The sequence below is a fragment of the Mus caroli genome, chromosome 5, assembly GCF_900094665.2.
Source record: "Mus caroli chromosome 5, CAROLI_EIJ_v1.1, whole genome shotgun sequence".
Classification (NCBI taxonomy): Eukaryota; Metazoa; Chordata; class Mammalia; order Rodentia; family Muridae; genus Mus; species Mus caroli.
In genome coordinates this window covers 69,484,846-69,505,181 of record NC_034574.1, presented here as the reverse complement: position 1 = coordinate 69,505,181, position 20,336 = coordinate 69,484,846, and the positions used below count along the sequence as shown (strand labels likewise).

The 20,336-nt window shown below is 42.4% G+C and overlaps 1 protein-coding gene across 1 annotated transcript in view; it reads right to left on the bottom strand.

Annotated features, from left to right (window-relative positions):
* The window catches only part of Cep135 (centrosomal protein 135), a 60,229-nt gene that overhangs the window by 38,371 nt on the left and 1,522 nt on the right, over nt 1-20,336 (bottom strand). Inside the window, exons 2-10 of the mRNA XM_029477920.1 lie at nt 18,418-18,574; nt 16,712-16,902; nt 15,897-16,064; nt 14,812-14,953; nt 12,976-13,060; nt 8,677-8,805; nt 6,846-7,061; nt 3,257-3,322; nt 126-264 (exon numbers count right to left, since the gene is read on the bottom strand). Of these exons, the coding sequence (XP_029333780.1) occupies nt 126-264; nt 3,257-3,322; nt 6,846-7,061; nt 8,677-8,805; nt 12,976-13,060; nt 14,812-14,953; nt 15,897-16,064; nt 16,712-16,902; nt 18,418-18,530 (1,249 nt within the window). The 5' untranslated portion in view covers nt 18,531-18,574. The remainder of the gene's footprint in view (nt 1-125; nt 265-3,256; nt 3,323-6,845; nt 7,062-8,676; nt 8,806-12,975; nt 13,061-14,811; nt 14,954-15,896; nt 16,065-16,711; nt 16,903-18,417; nt 18,575-20,336) is intronic.

The following is a 20,336-nucleotide window of genomic DNA, read 5'->3' as shown; positions in this document are numbered from 1 at the left end:
TCATCTGTTACACTGCCTAGATCATCTGTTACACTGCCTAGATCATCTGTTTCACAGCCAATGCTCAACAAATAGTTGTTAACAGATGCACCAAAGCTCACCTGCTAAAAGAAAGAGGGTCTTACCTGTGACTGCAAAACTCTGCAGCTTTTTGCTAAGTCTTTGCTTTTCTTGTTCGAGCTGATGAACAACAGTCTCCAGGTCTGACTTTAAAAGCAGCTCACTGTTCAGTCTCTCCTTCTCCTTATGGCTTACGTCCAATTCCTGCAAGATGGTAATTCTATAATTGAATATTCTAATAACCTTATTACCCACTGTAGCAATTACAGGTAAAATGGGTACTTTCATGAGCATATATAATATATATACACACACACACACACACATATATACACATACATATAGCAGTATATACAATATATGTATAACAGTCTATTTACAAGTGTGCATATACTTTAGTGACAAAGTACCATACAAAACCAGCTCTCTACTGAGGCCCCACAGCTATCACTCTGTGCTGGGACTCAGGTCACTGCCAGTCTTAGTCCTCATCAGAGAAGCGTCTCATAGCAGATGGGAGCTAGCACCGAGACCCGTAAGTGGACAATGTGTGGAGAGTGAGTGCCTTCTGTACTCAGTTCTAAACGGGATATGTTTATCAAACCTGCCCTCAAGGATCTATGTAGTAGAGGATCTGGAAAGAGTATGCGAGGCAGAGATGGTGGATGATTCTAGGGAAATAGTGTCTTCCAGAGACAACAGGACTGATGCACTCCCAGACTGTGGCAGAGTACACAGGGCTCGTCCAGATTCAAGGCAGACAGGGGAAGCGGACAGGGGAAGGGGAGACTATCCCACCCCTAGCCAAGAAGCTGTCTGAATTTGGCATCTGCTGGGAGACAGAAATCAGTTTCCACAATGGAGCATCACTCTGTACATTAACCACCCCAGGCAGGCCCATGCTCAGGAGAAGTTGGCCATCACTAAACAGACTCCATGGTTTTTGTATGTACTTTTTGTTTTGTTTTGGTATTTTTGGTCTTACTGTTTTTTGTTTGTTTTGGCCTTTGCTTTTGCTTTGCTTTTTTTTTGGGGGGGGGTGAAAATTGGGTAGGTAGGGAAGATCTGGGAGGAGCTAGTGGGGAAAAATATGATCAAAATACATTGCATGTAAAAACAACCGTAAAAGGAAGTAAACAAACAAAGGAAAAAAACCCAAACATACCATGAAACCCTGATGCTAACAGATGCTCTTTTGTGGAAAGTAGAACTCTTACGTTTTGTAACTCATCTGTTTAGCACTTGCCTTACTTCTCTCTAATGAATATGCACAACACAATTTACTAAGCCCTATGCTTAAGGAGGGCAGCAGAACAGACCTAGGGACACAGTCACTGTTTCTGCCAGGGCAAGTACTTAGTGGACATTAGCTATCAGTATCATTGTTATCTCCGAAACACATACAACACAGAAATACTAACAGGAAATACAAGAAACTCCTGAAAGTGAGTGTCAGCCAACATTACTGAGAAACGATCACGGATGTGAGACAAGCTCTGCCAGTCGTCCCCAGCATTCACGATGTGAGTGCAATAGTGCAGCATTCATGATATGCATGCAATAGTGAACCCTCTTGCACAGGGGCCATGCTCCAAAGAAAACCTCATCAACACCCCCTTTACAGTTACGAGGCTCAAGAGTGAGCTCCCTCAGCAGGCTTAGTTAACCCAGTTACTCAATGCCAGAGTCAAGACTTGCTGAGTTCAATTTAAAAGGAAGCCACTATCACTGGACAGTGGTGGCATACATGTCTTTAATCCCAGCACTTGGGAGGCAGAGGCAGGTGGATCTCTGTGAAATTGCTAGGGCTGTTGCACAGAGAAACACTGTCTCAGGAAGGAAGGAAGGAAGGAAGGAAGGAAGGAAGGAAGGAAGGAAGGAAGGAAGGAAGGAAAAAAAGAGGAAGGAAAGGAGAAAGGATGGAAGGAAGGAAGAAAAGAAGGGAGGGATGGATGGATGGAGGGAGGGAGGGAGGGAGGAAGGAAGGAAGGAAGGAAGGAAGGAAAGGAGGAAGGAAAGAAGGGATGGAAGAAAGGAAGAAAAGAAGGGAGGGAGGGAGAGAGAGAAGGAAAGAAAGAGAGAAAGAGAGAGAGAGAAAGAAAGGAAAGAAAGAAAGAAAGAAAGAAAGAAAGAAAGAAAGAAAGAAAGAAAGAAAAAGGAAGGAAGGAAGGAAGGAAGGAAGGAAGGAAGGAAGGAAGGAAGGAAGGAAGAAGCAAGTCACTATCATGAGCTCTTCATACTAAATGTACAAAAATCTACAAATAGTGAATGCATGCTACCATACCATAGAAATGTATGTATCCCAAATACAGCAGCTAGTCTATACATAATGAAAAGATGCAATTCACTGTCGGTCGTTGTTTCTAATTTTACAGGAACCCTTCTGACACAGCAGGCTATCACACTGAAGAGAGCCCCCTCCCCTCTCGCCCCAGAGTGACCACCAGTTTTAACTTGTAAGGCATTCTGCTAAGTCCAGGCAGTCTCTGTATCGAGGGGTATCTTGGCATGAAGCCTGGCTTTCTCCCTAAAAGGTCACAGGGAGAAGCACTGTGACTAAGAAAACCACTTGAATGACACCAAACAAAGCAATTTCAAGGAGTATTTTTATAACAGTCAACAAATAAATGACTACCAGTTGTGATGTCATTGTTATCAGTGACCCGAGAAGCTATAGCGTAGTTAGAGGATATAGATTTGCTAACAGGGTCTCAAATGTTCAGTTCAACCTACAAACCTGCACTACAAACGGTTAGAGAATAATAACAGTATGGAATTGCAAAATCACACTGTGGACCATTTATACTCAGCTGTGGAAAGGAATTAAGTGCCCATCCATGCTGCGACCTCACAAACCATGAAAACATCCCAAATGAAAGAAGAACCCTCCTACAAAAGGATGCAGGATTCATCATTCACCAAACAGTCAGGAGAACTCTAGCCCCTGACAGCAGGTGAGCAGCTGTCAGGGGCTAAGCAGAAGGCAATGGGGTCACTTCTCATGGGTATGAGGGTTCTTTCCAGAGTGATGAACGTTCTGGGATTGGCAGTGACGGCTATACAGTTCTGTGACTGTGGCAGAACCACACAGCCCACTAAAGTGACTGAATAGTATCCATACACATTGTATCTCAATAGACTTATGAATCAGGCATCAATCTGGGGAGAACACTGGAACAGTGTGTCATCAACTTACCCACTGCAGTTTTGACATTTTTTCCTCAAGGTTCCGCATTTCACAGAGGTTTCGTTTAATCTCTTTCTAGGAATAAAAAGCTTGTTAGGTAAGGATCTGAGACCCTATGGCTGTCCGTCACTGTGGCGTCCTGACTGAGAGCAGCTGGCTTGCATTCTCTCTATCCATTGGGAATGGGATTTGAATCTAATGCTCAGCCCCGGTGAACAGAGAGCAAAGCTGAGATGAAGCATCTGTTTAATACTGTGGTGTCCTCAGTGCTTATGTGCACTCGCTTATCACGTAGAGAGCCACGTTTCCCTTCTTGGTCTTCAGTGTTGAGAATGATGGCAGTCAATTCCTGCCATGCTCTTCCCTGCTCTCGGCCTGCTGTTACCAACCTGGATTGCACACACTACAACCGAGAGTGCAGAAAGCCAGTGAAATATTGGGATCCAACAGCAATCTATTGGTGCTTCAAGTTGACATCTGTGGGCCTTGTCAACAGGCCACAAGGCATCACATTCAATGCATTGTATGTAGAAGCACAGACGATACAGAAAGGAGAGAGAGAGAGAGAGGGAGGGAGGGAGGGAGGGAGGGAGAGAGAGAGAGAGAGAGAGAGAGAGAGAGAGAGAGAAGACAGAGGTATATGGCAATACACTAAAACCAGAAAAGCAGAACCAAAACTATGAGTTACATACCCCACCCGAGACAGCCCAGTTCTGAAGATCAAAACCAAGGCCTCAGTGTGAGGAGAGCACTCTATAAACTGGGTTACATCCCCGATCCATGTCTTCTTCCAAGAATGTTTGGCTGGCTCATGAGAGTCCATATACACTTTGGGACTATTTTCTACTTTTGCAAAAACTAGCACTTCGTTCTGATAGGACTTGAGTTGAACTCACAGACTATGTTACAACACAGGTCTCCTTAGCTACACTCACAGGCACACAGGATGTCTTTCCACTTCCAAGCCCTTCAGCTGTCACCAGCGTTCTGTTGTGTCTTAAGTTTCTACTTCACTGGTTAACTTCATTCTCTCTAATGTAGTTACAAATGGGATTTACGAATTTCTTTGTTGGATTTTTTTTTATACTTAGTATATAGAATTTTATCTGATGTGTATGTGTGTGTGCACACGTATGTGTGTTTTAACATGCAATTTTGTTAATTTGTTTATTCTATTTCATTGTGTGCAAATCTTTGGATTTTCTACAATTAAGATCATGTCAGGGCATGGTGGCGCACGCCTTTAATCCCAGCACTTGGGAGGCAGAGGCAGGTGGATTTCTGAGTTCGAGGCCAGCCTGGTCTACAAAGTGAGTGCCAGGAAAGCCAGGGCTACACGGAAAAACCCTGTCTCGAAAAAAAAAAAAAAAAAAAAAAAGATCATGTCATATGTGATCAAAGAATTGTTACTCTTCTATTCTGTTTTATCATTTGTGTCTAATTGCTGTGTTTTAGGTTAGCTTAATTTTATTAAGATGTTTCAGAGAGTACCCCAGGCTAGCCTAAAGCACTGTCTTCCTGCTTCAGTCCCTGCAAATGCTGGGAATTCTAGGCATGTGCCTCCACTTCTGCCTCAGTACGATGCTAAACAGAAATAACAAACATATCCTAGACTCACTCCTGATTCTAGAGTAAAGGATTTTAGCCTTTCAACACTGAGTGTGTTTGCTGTGGCCTTTTTATTAATAGTTGTATTATGCTAACATAGTTCCCTTCTCTTTCACTAACTATGGAGTTACCACTGCCTAACACAAATGCAGTGGTGCACACAGTGGGCTTCACCCTGGGGTCTACCTACTCTTGGTAGGAAGAGTTCACAAGCATGATACCAAGCTATGAGCACAACCAGTCTTGTCTTGAACTGTGGTGCTGGAGAGGGAGCCCAGGTGCACGAACACACTAAGAAGTGTTTTACCACTGAGCCTCATCTTCCCTGCGCTGGCTTTTGAAGACTGGCATCTAGTGACTTAATTTGCACACAGTGCTCCTTAGAGCCTTAGAGATGATCTGCTGAAGACCCGGCCTGTGGTCTAGGTACATGTGAGTTCTCCACTCTTACTCTCCCTTTCATAACTGCGGTTAGCACTCTGCTTCAAAGAAATCTTCTTAATGTTTTAAAGGCACACTTTGAAGCATCAGATACCCAGATCATTTAAGGCTAGGCTGGAGCTGGCTGAAGGCTTTATTTTTCTCCCATTGCATTTCACTGGGATGTTTTTCAAACACAAATTTACTTTTAAAATACTTACTAGCACTGTAAACTGTCACTTTGACCAAGTGATTACTAACAGTGGTAATGATAATACCATGTGGAGGAATATTCTGACACTTTAGAGTCAAAGACTTAAAAGAAGTTCAATTCATACGTGTTTTTTTTTTTAACTCTCGGACAGTATGATAGATTGATCATAAAAAGGGCATCAAGTATAAAATGTTAAAATGGGGTACATTTTGTGAGGCTTTTAAGGAGAAAAGGTCATTCGGACTCACTGCTGCATTTTAAATAACAGTAAAACTTGCTTTAAGAGATTAATATTATAATCAGGAAATTTGACTCTATGCATCTTTTTTAGCAGGAAGATGAAGAATGGTAATTACCAACTATAAAATACACAAGGGAAATGTTTTAAAGATGCCTTTAGGGGGCTGGAGAGATGGCTCAGATAATAAAAGGCAAAGTGCACAGGCTTAATGACCAGAGTTCGGATTCTGGGAAGCCCTGTGAATGCTGGGCTGACCGGGCAATGGCCAGTAATCCCGGCACTAGAGTCTGAGATGGGGTCCGCAGGGCAAGCTCACGAGCTAGACAAGCTGAATCAGTGAGCACTGAGTTCAGGAACAGAACCAGGCCCAGTAAATAAACAGTGATTGAGACAGACATCCAATGTCAGCTTCAGGCTTCCACACACATGCTCACAGGTTGGCACGGTCACCAATGCATATATGTAAGCCTACACATGTGAACACACACACACACACACGCAAAAATAATCTTTCAAGGATTCTTGAGTTAAATCTGACAAGAAGATAGACTTCAGAGATAAAAGGACAGGGGTGGAAACGATAGAGGAAATCAGGACAGAGTCTAGACATTTACTCTATGAACAGGTGTCCATCAGGAGAACTAAACCAACTACAACATAGGCAGTCTCTTAGGGGGTGGAAATGATGCTTAAGAAAACCTTGAATTATCAGGGATCAGGGATTGGGGTGGGGCGCAGCCTTTAAGAGCACTAGCTGCTCTTCTAGAGGTTCTGAGTTCAATTCCCAGCAACCACAGAGTAACTCACAATAATGTATAATAGGATTTGATGTCCTCTACTGGAGTGCAAGTTTACATACATAAAATATAAATAATATTTTTAAAAATGCCAGGTGTGGTAGTGCACACCTTTAAACTCAGAAGCAGAAGCAGGCAGATCTCTGAGTTTAGAGTAATTTCCAGGACTGTAGAAAACCAACCAAACAAAACCCCTTAGATCACTAAAGGCAGAAACAGACCCCCCCCCCAGAGCAAACCCCAAAGGTGAGCATGGCTCTCCCTCCCTCCCGAGCCCAGATCTCCCTCCCCCTGGGCTCAGCTCTGTGCTGAGATCACCTTTGCCTCCCCGAGCTCCTTGTCTGCTGTCTCCAGCACTTGGTCCTTGTGCCTTTCCAGCCTCTGGGCTAACTGGTCGATCTCGGTTAGCTCCTGGCAGAGCTTCTCGTTTCTGTTGCTGAGGTTCACAACTTCAGTTGTCACTGTTTCCTTGGTTTTCATGAGCTCTTGAATATGCTTCTCCAGCTCTTTATTAGCTTGCTGGAGGAAATCAACCTAAATCCAGTTTATAATCAGAGTGACTGAGTGTATGTAAATTGAGAAACTATCCAAATTCTGAACTTTCAAACTAGAAGTTCTAAACACTGTATTTTAAAATGTGCTGAAGTTATTAAATCCAGCGATTTTTTTATGTGCAACCTTAAATACTATATTTTTCCCCAAAACTCACAATGTGACTTTAATAGATCTATATGTCCACTGGCATTGATTTTCAAATACAAAAAGATAAGAAATTCGTGTGAACTTGCTCCCAACAGAGCTTTAAAAATATGACAATACTGTCACAATGACATTAACTTGCACTGCCCAATACAGTAGCTACTGGCATCGAGGTGTAGCTGCTGAGACTGGAAAGATGGTGAGTCTACACTGAGATGTGCTCAAAACGCAAAANACACGAGGTGTCAAAATCCTGGGATTCTGTTTGTTTGTTGTTTTTTAGAAAACTAAAAATTATTATATGCTGAAATGAAGTTTTGGATCTATTGGATAAATACATTATTTACAATTAATTACATCTGTCTGGATTCACATTTCCATTGGACAGAAGTATCTGAATGTTGCTCCACAATCTTTGAACAAACTCCATCCAGCTACATACAGGTAAAAAAAAAACATGAGGCTTGTGTGTCCTTGCACCATGCTTTGATCTGAGCATGAAAAGGCAGATGGTGAGGACTGGACTTGGGTTTTGCATGTTACACAGCATTTTATTACAAAGCTACATGCTCACCACATTAATAGATTATGTATTAGGATATGATATATAATATGTATGTAAAGTGTAAAATAGATATATAGCATATATTACAGCCAGTACATATAATCTATGGCATATAGTATATATAAATATATGTGTACCTTAAGATCATCTTTTACACTATAAAATAGTCATTAAGTTTTTAAAAATACAGAGCCATCAAGAATTCCCCAATATATAAAAATAAGCTTTTAAAATATATTTTAAAATAGTTTTTGTGTTTTTTCTATATACTTATATATTTTGTTATCGTTTTGTTCTTTTAAGATAGAGTCTCATGTAACCCATGGTAGTCTAGAATTTACTACGGGGCTGAGGCAGGCCTAGAAACAAACAAAACAAAACAAAAACTATGAATAAGTGAAGTGTGGTCATTGTAATTGTGCACTCGGGAGTGGGAGAGGCCGGATTCTAGGGCAAACTGAAGGCACTGCCTAGGGTTCATGGTCCTTTAAGTTTGTGACATTAGACCTATCTTACTTGCTGCCTCATTAAGCATTCTGATTTCTCAAAAGCTACCCTTTATTTCTACAGACTCTGGCTCTATCAGAGACCCTCGAGAGCCAGGCATGGTGGCGCACACTTTTAATCCCAGCACTGGAGAGGCAGAGGCAGGCAGATCTCTGTGTGTTCAGTGCCAGCCTGGTCTACAGAGAGGGTTTCAGGGCAGCCAAGGTTATATAGTGAGATCTTAAAATGGATAAACAAAAATAAATAAACAAAATAATAAACAAACAAAAATTGTCTTATAAATAATACTTCAGCCTGTCACTTTTATAAACTCACAGATATTATAAAAAAGAAACTCAAGTTTCTATATAGTTAGTGAACTCATCCTAAGAGCATTACCTGGACATTTAAGTGAGCAATGAGCTTCTCATTGGTTTTATTTCTGGTCTCCAGAGACAGGACATCAGTGGAACAACCGCCATCCAACGCAAGTGACAGTCGCTGTATTTCTCTTTCTCTCAGTTCAATCTGAGAACAGAAAGTTCTGCTTTCAGTTGACAAAGTCTGGTGGCAAAGCGAACCCTTAACTGCACAATCATTCAGGCACTCTATACTAGTGTCCCATAGTGCACACAAGCGGCCACCATTTATACTGCAACCCACACGTGCACATAACACAGAACAGAGCAACGTCAACAGTACCAACAGCACTCAATTATGGGACTGACTCTAACTTAATGTTTTAGTTTATTTCTCCCCTTTAAAATTAGGCAATTGTTTATATGAAGAGAAATGTCTTGGCAGATTATACACACGTCCAAGTACTGGGTAAGTCTGACACACTGCAGTACTCGGCAGAATGAATGAATATGTGAATGAAAGGGAAAGAGTAAAAATCAAGTTGCTATCTATCTCAGTATTAAAAAGGACATGAAAATAGAGTGAATTTAATTATTATTTATATTTAGTCAAAGGATCAGTATTAACCATATGCTGACATTAATTCACATGCAAGAATTAGGAAAACTGCATGCAGGTACACACACGTTTTTGTTTTCTTTTCCTCAAGAACAGAGAGGAAAAAACGATTCAGTTCAATAGTTACTGATACACAGTGATGGGTGTAAGGATGAGACAACGGGCTCTGACTTTCAGGAACAGAGAGCATCACAGGGAAGCATCTGAATCGTGGCTGGCTAACAGTGAGGGAAAGGCTGTGACGAGAGCACCAGAAGTTACAGGGATGCAGACCCACTCTGCATTCTGGCCTGTAACACACCCAAGGCCTTGCTAATACACAGTGTCCACACAAGGTCATAGCAATGCTGTCTCAAGAAAAAGGATGCCCCAGGCAGGATGCACCAAAGCACAAAATCTGGGAACTATCTGAGGCAGCAGAAATGGCTCAGCGTGACTGGACTGTAACGTGCAAGGAAGCTCACTGCTGGAGAGGAGTGTGAAGAATTGACCATTGATCCAGAACAACCCCCTGCCCATGAAGTCTTCAGAGACCCTGTGCACAAATATTACTGTTTAATGGTACAACCAGGAAGCTCCAACAAAGAGATAGCCTGAGCAAATGCTGATAGTATCAGGAGAGGTTGGGGACAGCAGTGTGCTGGTATGTGCCTGTATTGCTTTCTGTGCATGGCTTTGAGCATGCTCTGTGAGTGCCTGCCACTGAGCTGACTCCCTAGCCTTCACAACCTGAAATAAGTTCTGAGAAAAACAAACTCCAGCAAAAAGAATCAATAGCAGAGAGGACTCAACTATGATGGATAGACAGCATGGGTACTTTTAATCAGAATAGCGGAGCAAATCCTCCACACACGTCAACCACCTCAGAGAGATGGTGAGGTTTGGGCAGTTCATGTTTATAAAGTACTTGAGGGAAATGTGGTTATAAACTGAAAAACAGCAACAACATTCAATTTGTGCTTTTTTTTGGGGGGGGGTGTCCTTTTTTTTCTCTGTTGAGAACTGAACCCAGCACCTTATGCTAGGCAAGTTCCTTACCGCTGAGCTACAACTCAGTGTGAATACCTGGTATTTTAGTGCAATGGTTCTCAGCCTTCCTAATGCTGAGACCCTTTAATGCAGCTCCTCATATGTGCTGACCCCAGCCATAAAATCATTGTGTTGCTACTTCATAACTGGAATTTTGCTATTGTTATGATCATAGCACAAATATCTGATATGCAGGATATCTGATATGTGACCCCAAAGGAGTCACAACCCACAGGCCAAGAACCACAGCTTTTAGTGTCTTTACAAAAGTGGTTTTTGGTTTGTTTTTTTGGTTTGTTTGTTTGTTTTTTTGATGATATTAAAATTTCCTTTAACTCCTTTCTAATCCAAATAATTTTCAAAGTACTTTAAAAACAAGAGGTATACCAACACATTAGGTACATATAGAATTATATGTACAGATTATAAAAAAAATACAGTCATGTACATGAAAAACAAGTTACCAAGCTTAAACTCCGGGAAGCACAGTAGGAAACAAAGTATGCTGGTCAGCCACATCGTGAATTTTGCAGGCAAATGGATGGAACTAGAAAATATCATCCTGAGTGAGGTAACCCAGACACAAAAGGACATGTGAGGTATGTAATCACTGAAAGTGGATATTAGCCAAAAAGTTCAGAATACCCATGACACAACTCACAGACAGTAGGAAGCTGAACAAGAAGGAAGGCCCAAGTGAGGATGCTTCAATCCCACTAGAAGGGGAAGAGAGGGGCCTGGGTGGGAGAGAGGAGGGGGAGGGAAGAGGGAGGCAGGATCAGGTATGGGAGGAGACAGGAGAGAAGCCCAGAGAAGACAGGAGAATGAATGGAAATGTGCCGCTGCAGTGATTTGGGGACAGGGGAGAACCATAGAAAATCCCAGAGAACTGGAATATGAGAGGCTCCCAAGACTCACTAGGGATGACCTCCACCAAAATGCCCAACAGTAAGGAGATGGAACTTGAAGAGCCCACCTCCAGCAGTCAGACATGGCCCCCGGTGGAGAGACAGGGTCACCATCCATCTTCAAAATTTTTGGCCCAGAATTGTAACGGACTAATAGAATGACTCTAGCTGCATATGTATCAAAAGATGGCCTAGTCAGCCATCACTGGAAAGAGAAGCCCATTGGACTTGCAAACTTTATATGCCCCAGTACAGGGTAACGCCAGGGCCAAAAAGTGGGAGTGGGTGGGTAGGGGAGTTGGGGGGGGAGGGTAAGGGGGACTTTTGGGATAGCATTAGAAATGTAAATGAGGAAAATACCTAATTAAAAAAAAAAAGAAATACAAGGTCAAAAATGGAGCAGAGACTGGAGGAAAAGCCATCAAGTGACCTGTCCAACTTGGGATTTATCCCTTGGGTGGGCACCAAACCCTGACACTATTACTGATGCCATGTTGTGATTGCAGACAGGAGTCTAGCATGACTGTCCTCTTGAGAGACTCTGCTAGCAACTGACTGAGACAGATGTAGATACTTACGGTGCACAGAGGTTGGGGATCCTATGGAAGAGTTAGGGAAAGGACTGAAGGAACTGAGGAAGATGGAAACCTATAGGAAGACCAGCAGTATTAACTAACCTAGACCCCTTGCAGCTCCCAGAGACTAAGCCACCAACCAAAGAGCATACAGGGGCTGGTCCGTGGTCCTGGCACATATGTAGCAGAGGACTCCCTTGTCTGGCCTCAGTGGGAGAGATTATGTCCCATAATCCTGTAGAGACTTGATGTCCCGGGTAAGGGGGACAGGGGAGTTGGGTGAGCTGGGAGTGAGTTGGGGGGAGGGTTGAGGGGGGTGGGATGGTGGAGTGGGGAACATCCTCTCATAGACAAAGGGGATGAGGGAATGGGTGAAGAGCCCTTAGGGGGCGACCAGGATGGGGGGCAACATTTGGAGTGTAAATAAATGAAACAATAATAAAATTAAAAGACACCAGCACAGAGAGCAAGAACACAGAGCTCACTGGAGTTACGATCTAATACAGTGTCTACTGAGCTCTAGCCTCTTAGACAACTGCGTTATACTGTAGTAATAACTTCCAGAGAAGCTGCACTGAAGACAGCAGCCCAGAAGAGGAACTGTCAAAGATTTATATCCAAAGTAAAAAATAAATAATTAAAATAATAATTATACAATTATTTTCTTTTGTGTTTGTAAAAATGATTCATTTCCATATTCTGTGTGTGCACGTTATAAATGGTGGTTGGAAGACAACTTTTAAGAGTCGGTTCTCTCCCTCTGCCATGTGGGTCCCAGAGGTCAAACTCAGGTCATCAGGCCTGGTTGCAAGCACCTCTACCCACTGAGCCATCTTGTTGGCCCTCCTAACAAATATAATTATAAAACAAATGACTATAAAAGTATGTTGTCATACTTCAATAAATTATTCTTGAAATGAACATAGTTAACACTTATAAGTTTTATTTGGGGAAATTTTTTTTATTTAGGGAGAGAGATGCTTTAAATAAAAGAAAAATTAAAACTAAAATTACTGCTCACCTCAATGAATAATAATGGATCAGTAATGGAGAGCTACTCCACCTATTAACTCAACTAACAAGCTTTTTGGAAAAGAAAAAGGCTGTGCTTAAAACTAGGAATCTATAATATCAAGTAGAAGTCAACTCTAGTCACGGTCGATCAGAGCACGCACATCCCCACCCAGAGCCACAGATGAAAAGCCCACCTGCTTGCTGTAGTCTTGCACTCCTTTCTCCATCTGTGCTAGCTTCTCCTGAAGCTGCTGGACCTCCTCCTGCAGCTCCTGAATCCTGAAACACGTATGACTAATGTCAGCATGTGTAACAGATACTTTAGTTGAGAGAGACAAGACACCACAATGGAACATCCAAGTGATGCTGCTGCAGGAGCGACGAAGGGCTGTGCTCAGGGTTCCAGTGCCTCAGCAGGAAGACAGTACATCACCTTGAAGAGCAGACAGCAAAACTGAGAGGCAAGAGATTTGAAACTCACATACATCATGCAAGAAAACAGCTCACTTTTCCATTGGGTCCTTAGAACAACTCTGAGGTACGGCTACCAAGTCTTAGCAGGAAACTGAAAACCCAGTCCAAAATTCACAACATCCCTAAGTGGAGTAGGGTGGTTTTTGGACCCCAGCCAACCCTGTGTTGCCTATAAACTACTTTACACTTCTGGAGAGCAAAGAACTGAGAAAACTGCAATGTCCTAAGTGACCCCAGCAAAGCCTGCTTTTCCCAGAACCTGTAAGTTCTAACAAAATCGAGACTTTGTCCAAATCACCTGAACTCTACATGGATTCTATTGGCTCGGTATGGCATAACCCACTTTTGCCTAGAAAAGCCGGAAGCAGGTCTGCTTTGAAGACAGAATTTCCATGAGCTGCAATAAGTAGGTTGCTGAGACCTCATCCTAACTCTTACCAAAGCCAAAAGTGTCTACTACTCTAAGTTGAGAATAAGAGCATGCATGCAGGCATGCAACACCAATACAGAAGAGATGGTGTGCAAACAATGAGTGTGTGTGTGTGCATGCAGAATAAAACCACCCACTGTTTTATAGACTGATGGCACTTCTACAGTGTAAATGATTTTCTAAATAATACACCAGGCTACCTGAGTGTACCCTGAACAAATGAGCAACCCACAAAAGGTCAAGACAGCCATATAAATACAGGCACATAATTTTAGGAGAGAGTAAATGACTGAAACAATCTTAGGCAGATCCCGACCGATGCTCTTTTAGATATAGATGGTTGAAAACCTCCTGTGTTCTCTGTATGAACCACAAAATCCTTATGAACTATCCCTGTGCGCCCCACAGTTTGGATGCCTCACCCAGGGTCACTGGGACTTGCTTGTGTCCCTTAACTGTCCATCTGGACTGCAAGCATTTCCAACTGGCAGCAGCACCTTCCTCTGATGATCTCAGAGCACTTGCTCAGGGTCTCGCTCTGGAGGCCTGAGGAACATTTAATGAAATGGAATACATAGCTAATTCTGATTTATATTTAAGGAAATATAAATACAAGACTACAGAATTCATGAGATAAGAATTTCAGACCATGTTAGGAATCTATTCATGTCCAGCTGGCATTTTGCTATATCTGAAGCAGTAGAGATTCTAGAAAAAGATAACCTACTTAGATGTGAAAGTGACTCTATTGAGATAGGTTCTTAACAGCAGTAAGTTATTTTACAGAAAGTATGGGCAGAAACCTCAGACCTGTTTGAAATCAGAGTTTTTAAATAAGTAAAAAAAAATCCAGATTATTCTGGAAATACCTACTGAGACTGAGCACCAATACAACGTTCTGTGCTAGACATGGGGATGCAACAATTGACAAGCCCAAACCGTCCCACTATGCACCTTATAATACAACAGTGACCACGTGATCAGTCATGTCCACAAAGATGAAGATGATGATGAAGATGCTACTGCTGCCGCCACTGACTTTGGTGTTAGGGATTGAACTCGGGTCCTCAGGCATGCTAAACTTCTCTCCCACTTCCAGCCTCAGCAAAGGAAGTGCATCACACACCTGTTGTCAGCCACTTGCAGGAGGTCCGCAATGTACGGGTCTTCTGGTTGAGGAACCGGGTATGAGCTGACTTCTGAGGGTGGGGCTGGTTCATCGATTTGCATCCGCTGGCGCCTAAATGCAATGTTCCTTTTCCTGCCACCTAAGAAAGCCGAGACGGACGTATGGCTTAAAAACAAAGGATAAACAGAGTGCTTTTCTAGGTACTAAACAGCACAAGCTAACCTGTTATCAAGAGGGCTCATCCGTAAATACCCACATTGATCTGCGACTGAAAAATGTGTTCTTGAAAAATCTAATAAGGCAAGGTTATAAAATAAGTTTTCTGTGCCTACAGGCTAGGCAAATGCACAGTTTAAACTGTCCCTCTGCTAGATTAGATTTTGGCAGGACTTAAAGCTGAGTGTGCCTTGCAATGATCAGTGTCGTGTGCTAACATAACACGGTCAGACAAGGAGCACTGACAGCAAGAGTAAGATACACATGTGTATTAAACACTGTCAAAAGAACAGACAACTGGAGCTGGGAGACTGCTCAAATGGAAAAGTGTTTGCCGTTCAAGCATGGGGACCTGTGTTCAGTCCCCGGAAACCGTGTGTTGGTACTGTGCCTATAAGCCCAGCACCCGAGAGGAGGAGACAAGAAAACTCCTGGACTTGCTGCACAGCCCGTCTATCCTAATAGGCAAGCTCAAGACGCAGTGAGAAACCTTGTCTCAAAACAACCTGGTGGAAAGTGATAGAGGAAGAAACTGGAAGTTGACTTCTGGCCTACACACGTTCCTGCACACACACACAAAGAGTGGATAACTGAAACTCTAAAGAGCAAAACTAAATATAAGAGGATGTCACCTATAATATGCTAATCTGAATTAGTAGTGAATACCTATCCATAGCTATCTTTGTAGGTAGCAGGGACATGTTGAGTGGATAGGTGATCTTGGAGTGGTATAAAACTCAGCAGCTAGCAAGACTAGAGCTACACTTTCTAAACTAATAGATTCTCACAAAAAATAAGTATAGCCCACAGTTCTGTATCCACGAGCACTTTACCCAGCTTGGTTAAGAAGGAAACCAGAGCGTTACCAGGGGTCTGCACCACAGCACGCAGGTTCTTCTCTTGAAGCTGCTGGATCTTTTCATCCTTGGCTTTGCTCTCTTTCTCCAGGAGTTTGACCTTGTGAACATACTGGTTGTTCAGAAACTTCAGATCAGCTGACTCACGGGAACATTTCTTCAGTGTCGTCTTCAGGTCTTACAGGAAGGAAGAGGAACACAGTTCTAAGGCTCAAGCCATCCACACGGACTTGAAAGGCGCCACCTGAGCCTTACACACGCTCTGTAGGAAGCCGAAGTCACTGTCTGCCACTATCAAATCTGAACATAACCCGCAAAGCACAGAAAGAGACTTTGGGATTTTGTTGTTGTTGTTATTGTACACACCCAATGTGTACCATGGATTTGATCCAGTAAGTTGGGTTTCAGGTGAAGAATTTTGAAAATAAAATTTATAGTAAGATAACCAATAATTACCTTTACCTTTGAAATCTACTTTCTGGCCCAAACACTTAAGTACCTGATACCTGGCTCTCACTTATTCATTACTTTTCGTTTGAGAAAACATATTCCGTTCTGCCATCTGATATTCTCTATACTAATTACTAACCAAGAAGCATAATCCACACGTAGTGCGCATGATCACAGCTATGGAGTGTGCATTTAGTCTACTCTCTAACCACAGTTCTCTTCACTGGATTTAGAGAGATGTTGGTAGGACTATCATTTTCCATATCAAGTATTTTAAAGGGACCTTAGCCTTTTCCACCTAAAAACCAAAGAAGGCAAGGAGCCTTCACTTAAAAAAAAAAAAAAAAAACACAATCAAAGAAAGTTTCACGTACCTTTAATGTGCTTGTCTGAGTATTCTCTGAGCTTCATTAACTCCAGATACAATTCATTATTCTCCTTATTCAGTCTTGTATTTTCAAGTTTATAAGGTTCCAAAGCAAAATCGAGATTGGCACTTTCCTTTTCCGCCTTTCCTGAGGACAACCTGCACTGCCGCAGGCTTTCTGTCGTATGAACAAGGTCACTAACGGTAAGAGAGAAAAGACAAATGTAACAACACATTCCATGACATTTTAGTAACTTAATACATTTCTAAAACGGATTAAATATGTTAATCTTAGGGTTCTTTCAGGGTATCAAAGGGTCCTCAAGTTTCTCAAAACAGGCCTAACTATAAACTATAAAATACAAACACATCAAACGGTTGTTTGGTTGATTTGTTCAGTTCTGAAAGTAATTTCATTGATAATTTTACCTTCGGTTTAAAAATCCTATTGCTTAGGAACATCCCATTAGGGCATTCAACAAAATGAGTTAGCATGCCCGATCGCTGGCCACTCTCCCCACTCGCTCCTTCTCTAGGCGGTAGAGCCTGTGAACCTGGCTTTTCACTGAGTAAATATGGACTGATTGTGTGCCCTATGCTACCTCCAGGAAGACACCAACCAGAACCACTCTTACCTCTCACAACATAGATCAATAAAAAACAACACTCACTCCATAGATGTTCTATGAGAAGAAAACACACACACACACACAAATGCACTCATTAATGAAGAACTTATATTCTATAGACAGTTGTCAAAGAGACATCATGGCACACGATAAAGCAAACATTTCCATGCTTACTAGTTGAGCAATCTATAGTAGCTATAGGTGAACATGGCAGTCTCATGAAGTTTACAATGCAAGGAAGACTAAACCAAGATGTCAAGGATGATGCACGGTGATTGTAAAATGCTGTGCCTGTCCTACACAGCACAGAGTGTGAGAAGGTGCGGCACAGGCGCAAGAACAGAAAGGGAGAGCACTCTACAAGCAGAAGTGACCAAGACAGCAAGGCTGAGAGTACACATAACCTTACAGAGCATTACATGACTCCACACATGGGAGACAGGGCTTCAGGAACCCAAGGGATCAGGTCATGAGAGGTCTGGGGGCTCAAATCAAAGACCAAACGTTATCTTTATCCATTCTCTGCTTTCTGCCAGCATCACTTGTAGTCCTACTAACCAGCCTTCTTAAACACCCCACTCCAATCTCAAAGAGCCTTTCTGTTAAGGTAAGATGTGACAGTAACATTAGAGTGCCTTTCTAGACTAGCAGAAACTAAGGGCCAGCTCAGCAGACAGAATTTAAGGGGGAAGTTGTATGGGAGTATAGCTCAACGGTAGAGCACTGGCCCAGCACACTCAAAGGCTGTGTTTGTCCTCACCACTGTGAAAAGATAACAACAAACAACAAGCCAGAGACGGGAGAGGGCACCTCTGACCTCCATCAGACACCTCAGAGTGTGATTCCCTTCAGGGAAACGCTCAGAAATGTTGACTCAGAAAGGCACGATGGGTATAGCGACCCCTAGCATCCAGCGCTGCAAAGGCCCTCTTTTGAAGACCAGGCTTAGGATGATAGAGAGACCAGGCAAGCTTAGGACTTCTCCAAAATCCAGTGGTTGCTTTACCATGAAAAGAAGGTCAGCTATGAACTTGGTAAATGGATTAAGGATTACACACATGAATAACTATACTTTCATCTTTACCTGAAAAGTTTTTCTACCAAAGGCAGACTGTCCACTGACAGGGTCTGGCGGTAGCCCAGCTGGTCTAACCTCTTCCGAATGTTAATATACTTTCTCTCTGCAGCTGTAGTCATCTTGCTTCCAAAACCAGTTTTAGTCACACTCCAAACTTAAAGCCCTGAAAGAGAGAATTAACACAAGCTGTTAAACATAACTTTAACATCAAAGAATCATTTGGTTTCTGTTAATGTAGTCAGTGCTCTATAGTACTAATACTTATTTAAATCCAATACATATGATCTCCATATTGCTACATTACAACATGTGTTTCTTCATGAACCTGAATCTAAAACTTAAAAAAATGAAAATTCTAGAAGGAAACAAAGGTTTTCCAGAGGCAGGCAGGGGATCCTTGCAATTCTACTTTCTTACAGAGCTGTACCTGGCAGGCAGGCAGTTATCCTGCTCATTCCAGGCAAGTGCTCTACAGGGGGCTATGCCCACAACCCACAGGGCATCCCTTAGTGACAGTAAACATAAAAGAAAGACATGCTAAGTAGGACCTCATAAAAGTGGAAACCATCAACTCATCAAAACATGCTAGTAAGGAAAATGTAAAGGCGCAGCCAATGGTCGTTCTCTCTTAGTATTGGGAAGCTCTGGATTCGAGCTCTGAAACATCAAGAAAGAGGAATGCGAGTGGGGGAAATGAAAATCAAGAGTACCAGAAAATATTCACAAGATCTAAGAAAATATTTACATACTGAATAGAAAATAAACTCTTGGAGCTTAGTAACACAACAATCCAATAAGAAAATCAGGGCTTCTCGTAGGAGGCACAAGACTCGAGTCTCAGAATTTGGGAGGCAGAAACAAGCCTGTACCCTGTACACAGTAAGTCGGAGGCCCAGGGAACACATAGTGAGACCCGGTCTCAAATTATCCCCCCAAGGATAATTTGGTCTGTGCATTTCACCATGTAAATTTCACTCCCATATTGGTTCTTTTCATTGTCTTGAGACAAAGGCCTTATAACATCCTGACTGATCTAGAAAATTGTATTAAAACTAAATTTTAGTTGTACAAACATTTGAAAAGACACCTTGCAAAAGGTATCTTGAGGGAAATATATGAAAAGGTGCTTAACATGCAAAGGCTCTCAGCAAATGACATCCACACACCACCCAGAGAGTAGAAAACCACTGTGGAACGAGCCAAACAGCTTCCTATTAAGTGAAACACAGTCCTAGCTGATAACACCGTAATTCTATTCCTACAGCTTTACAAAAGGAAACGGACAGGAATATCCACAGGGGGACTCTAGCAGCTTCACCTGTAACTGTACAGAGCTGGAAAGGGGATGAACAAGCTATCCTACCCAGTACCCCGTAGCATGGCGCAGGGAAGAAGCAAGGAGCTGTCAACACACACTACCCTGGAGGACTCTCAAGGGACTACTCAGGCAAAGCAGCCAGACACCTGCTCTACGTGACCACATGTGGAGCCGGCTAGAAAGAGTTTCATGGCCGGCCGCTGGAGAGTCTCTGGAAAGGATAGATCTTTCTTCCCAGAATGATAGAGGACTGCCTGGGGTAAGTTACCCAGGCACAGACATTCATGGAAAGTGCTTAAAGGCACACTGAAGGTGCATTTCACTGTCTAAATTTCACTCCCATATTGGTTCTTTTCATTATTTTGAAATATACCGTCCTGACTGGTCTAGAACTCATATTATTGACCAGGTGGCCCCATCTTTTTCTTCTGCCTGTGCCTTTGAGTGCTAGGACTACAGATGTGTCCCACCAGGCCCAATCTTACTTCCTTTTTTTTTTTTTTTTTTTTTGAAACACACATGTAAGTAGCTCAGTATACATTTTTACGTTTGTCTATTTTTATGCTTGTTTGTTTACCGTGCTCGGGGTTAAGCGCTGAGCCTATGA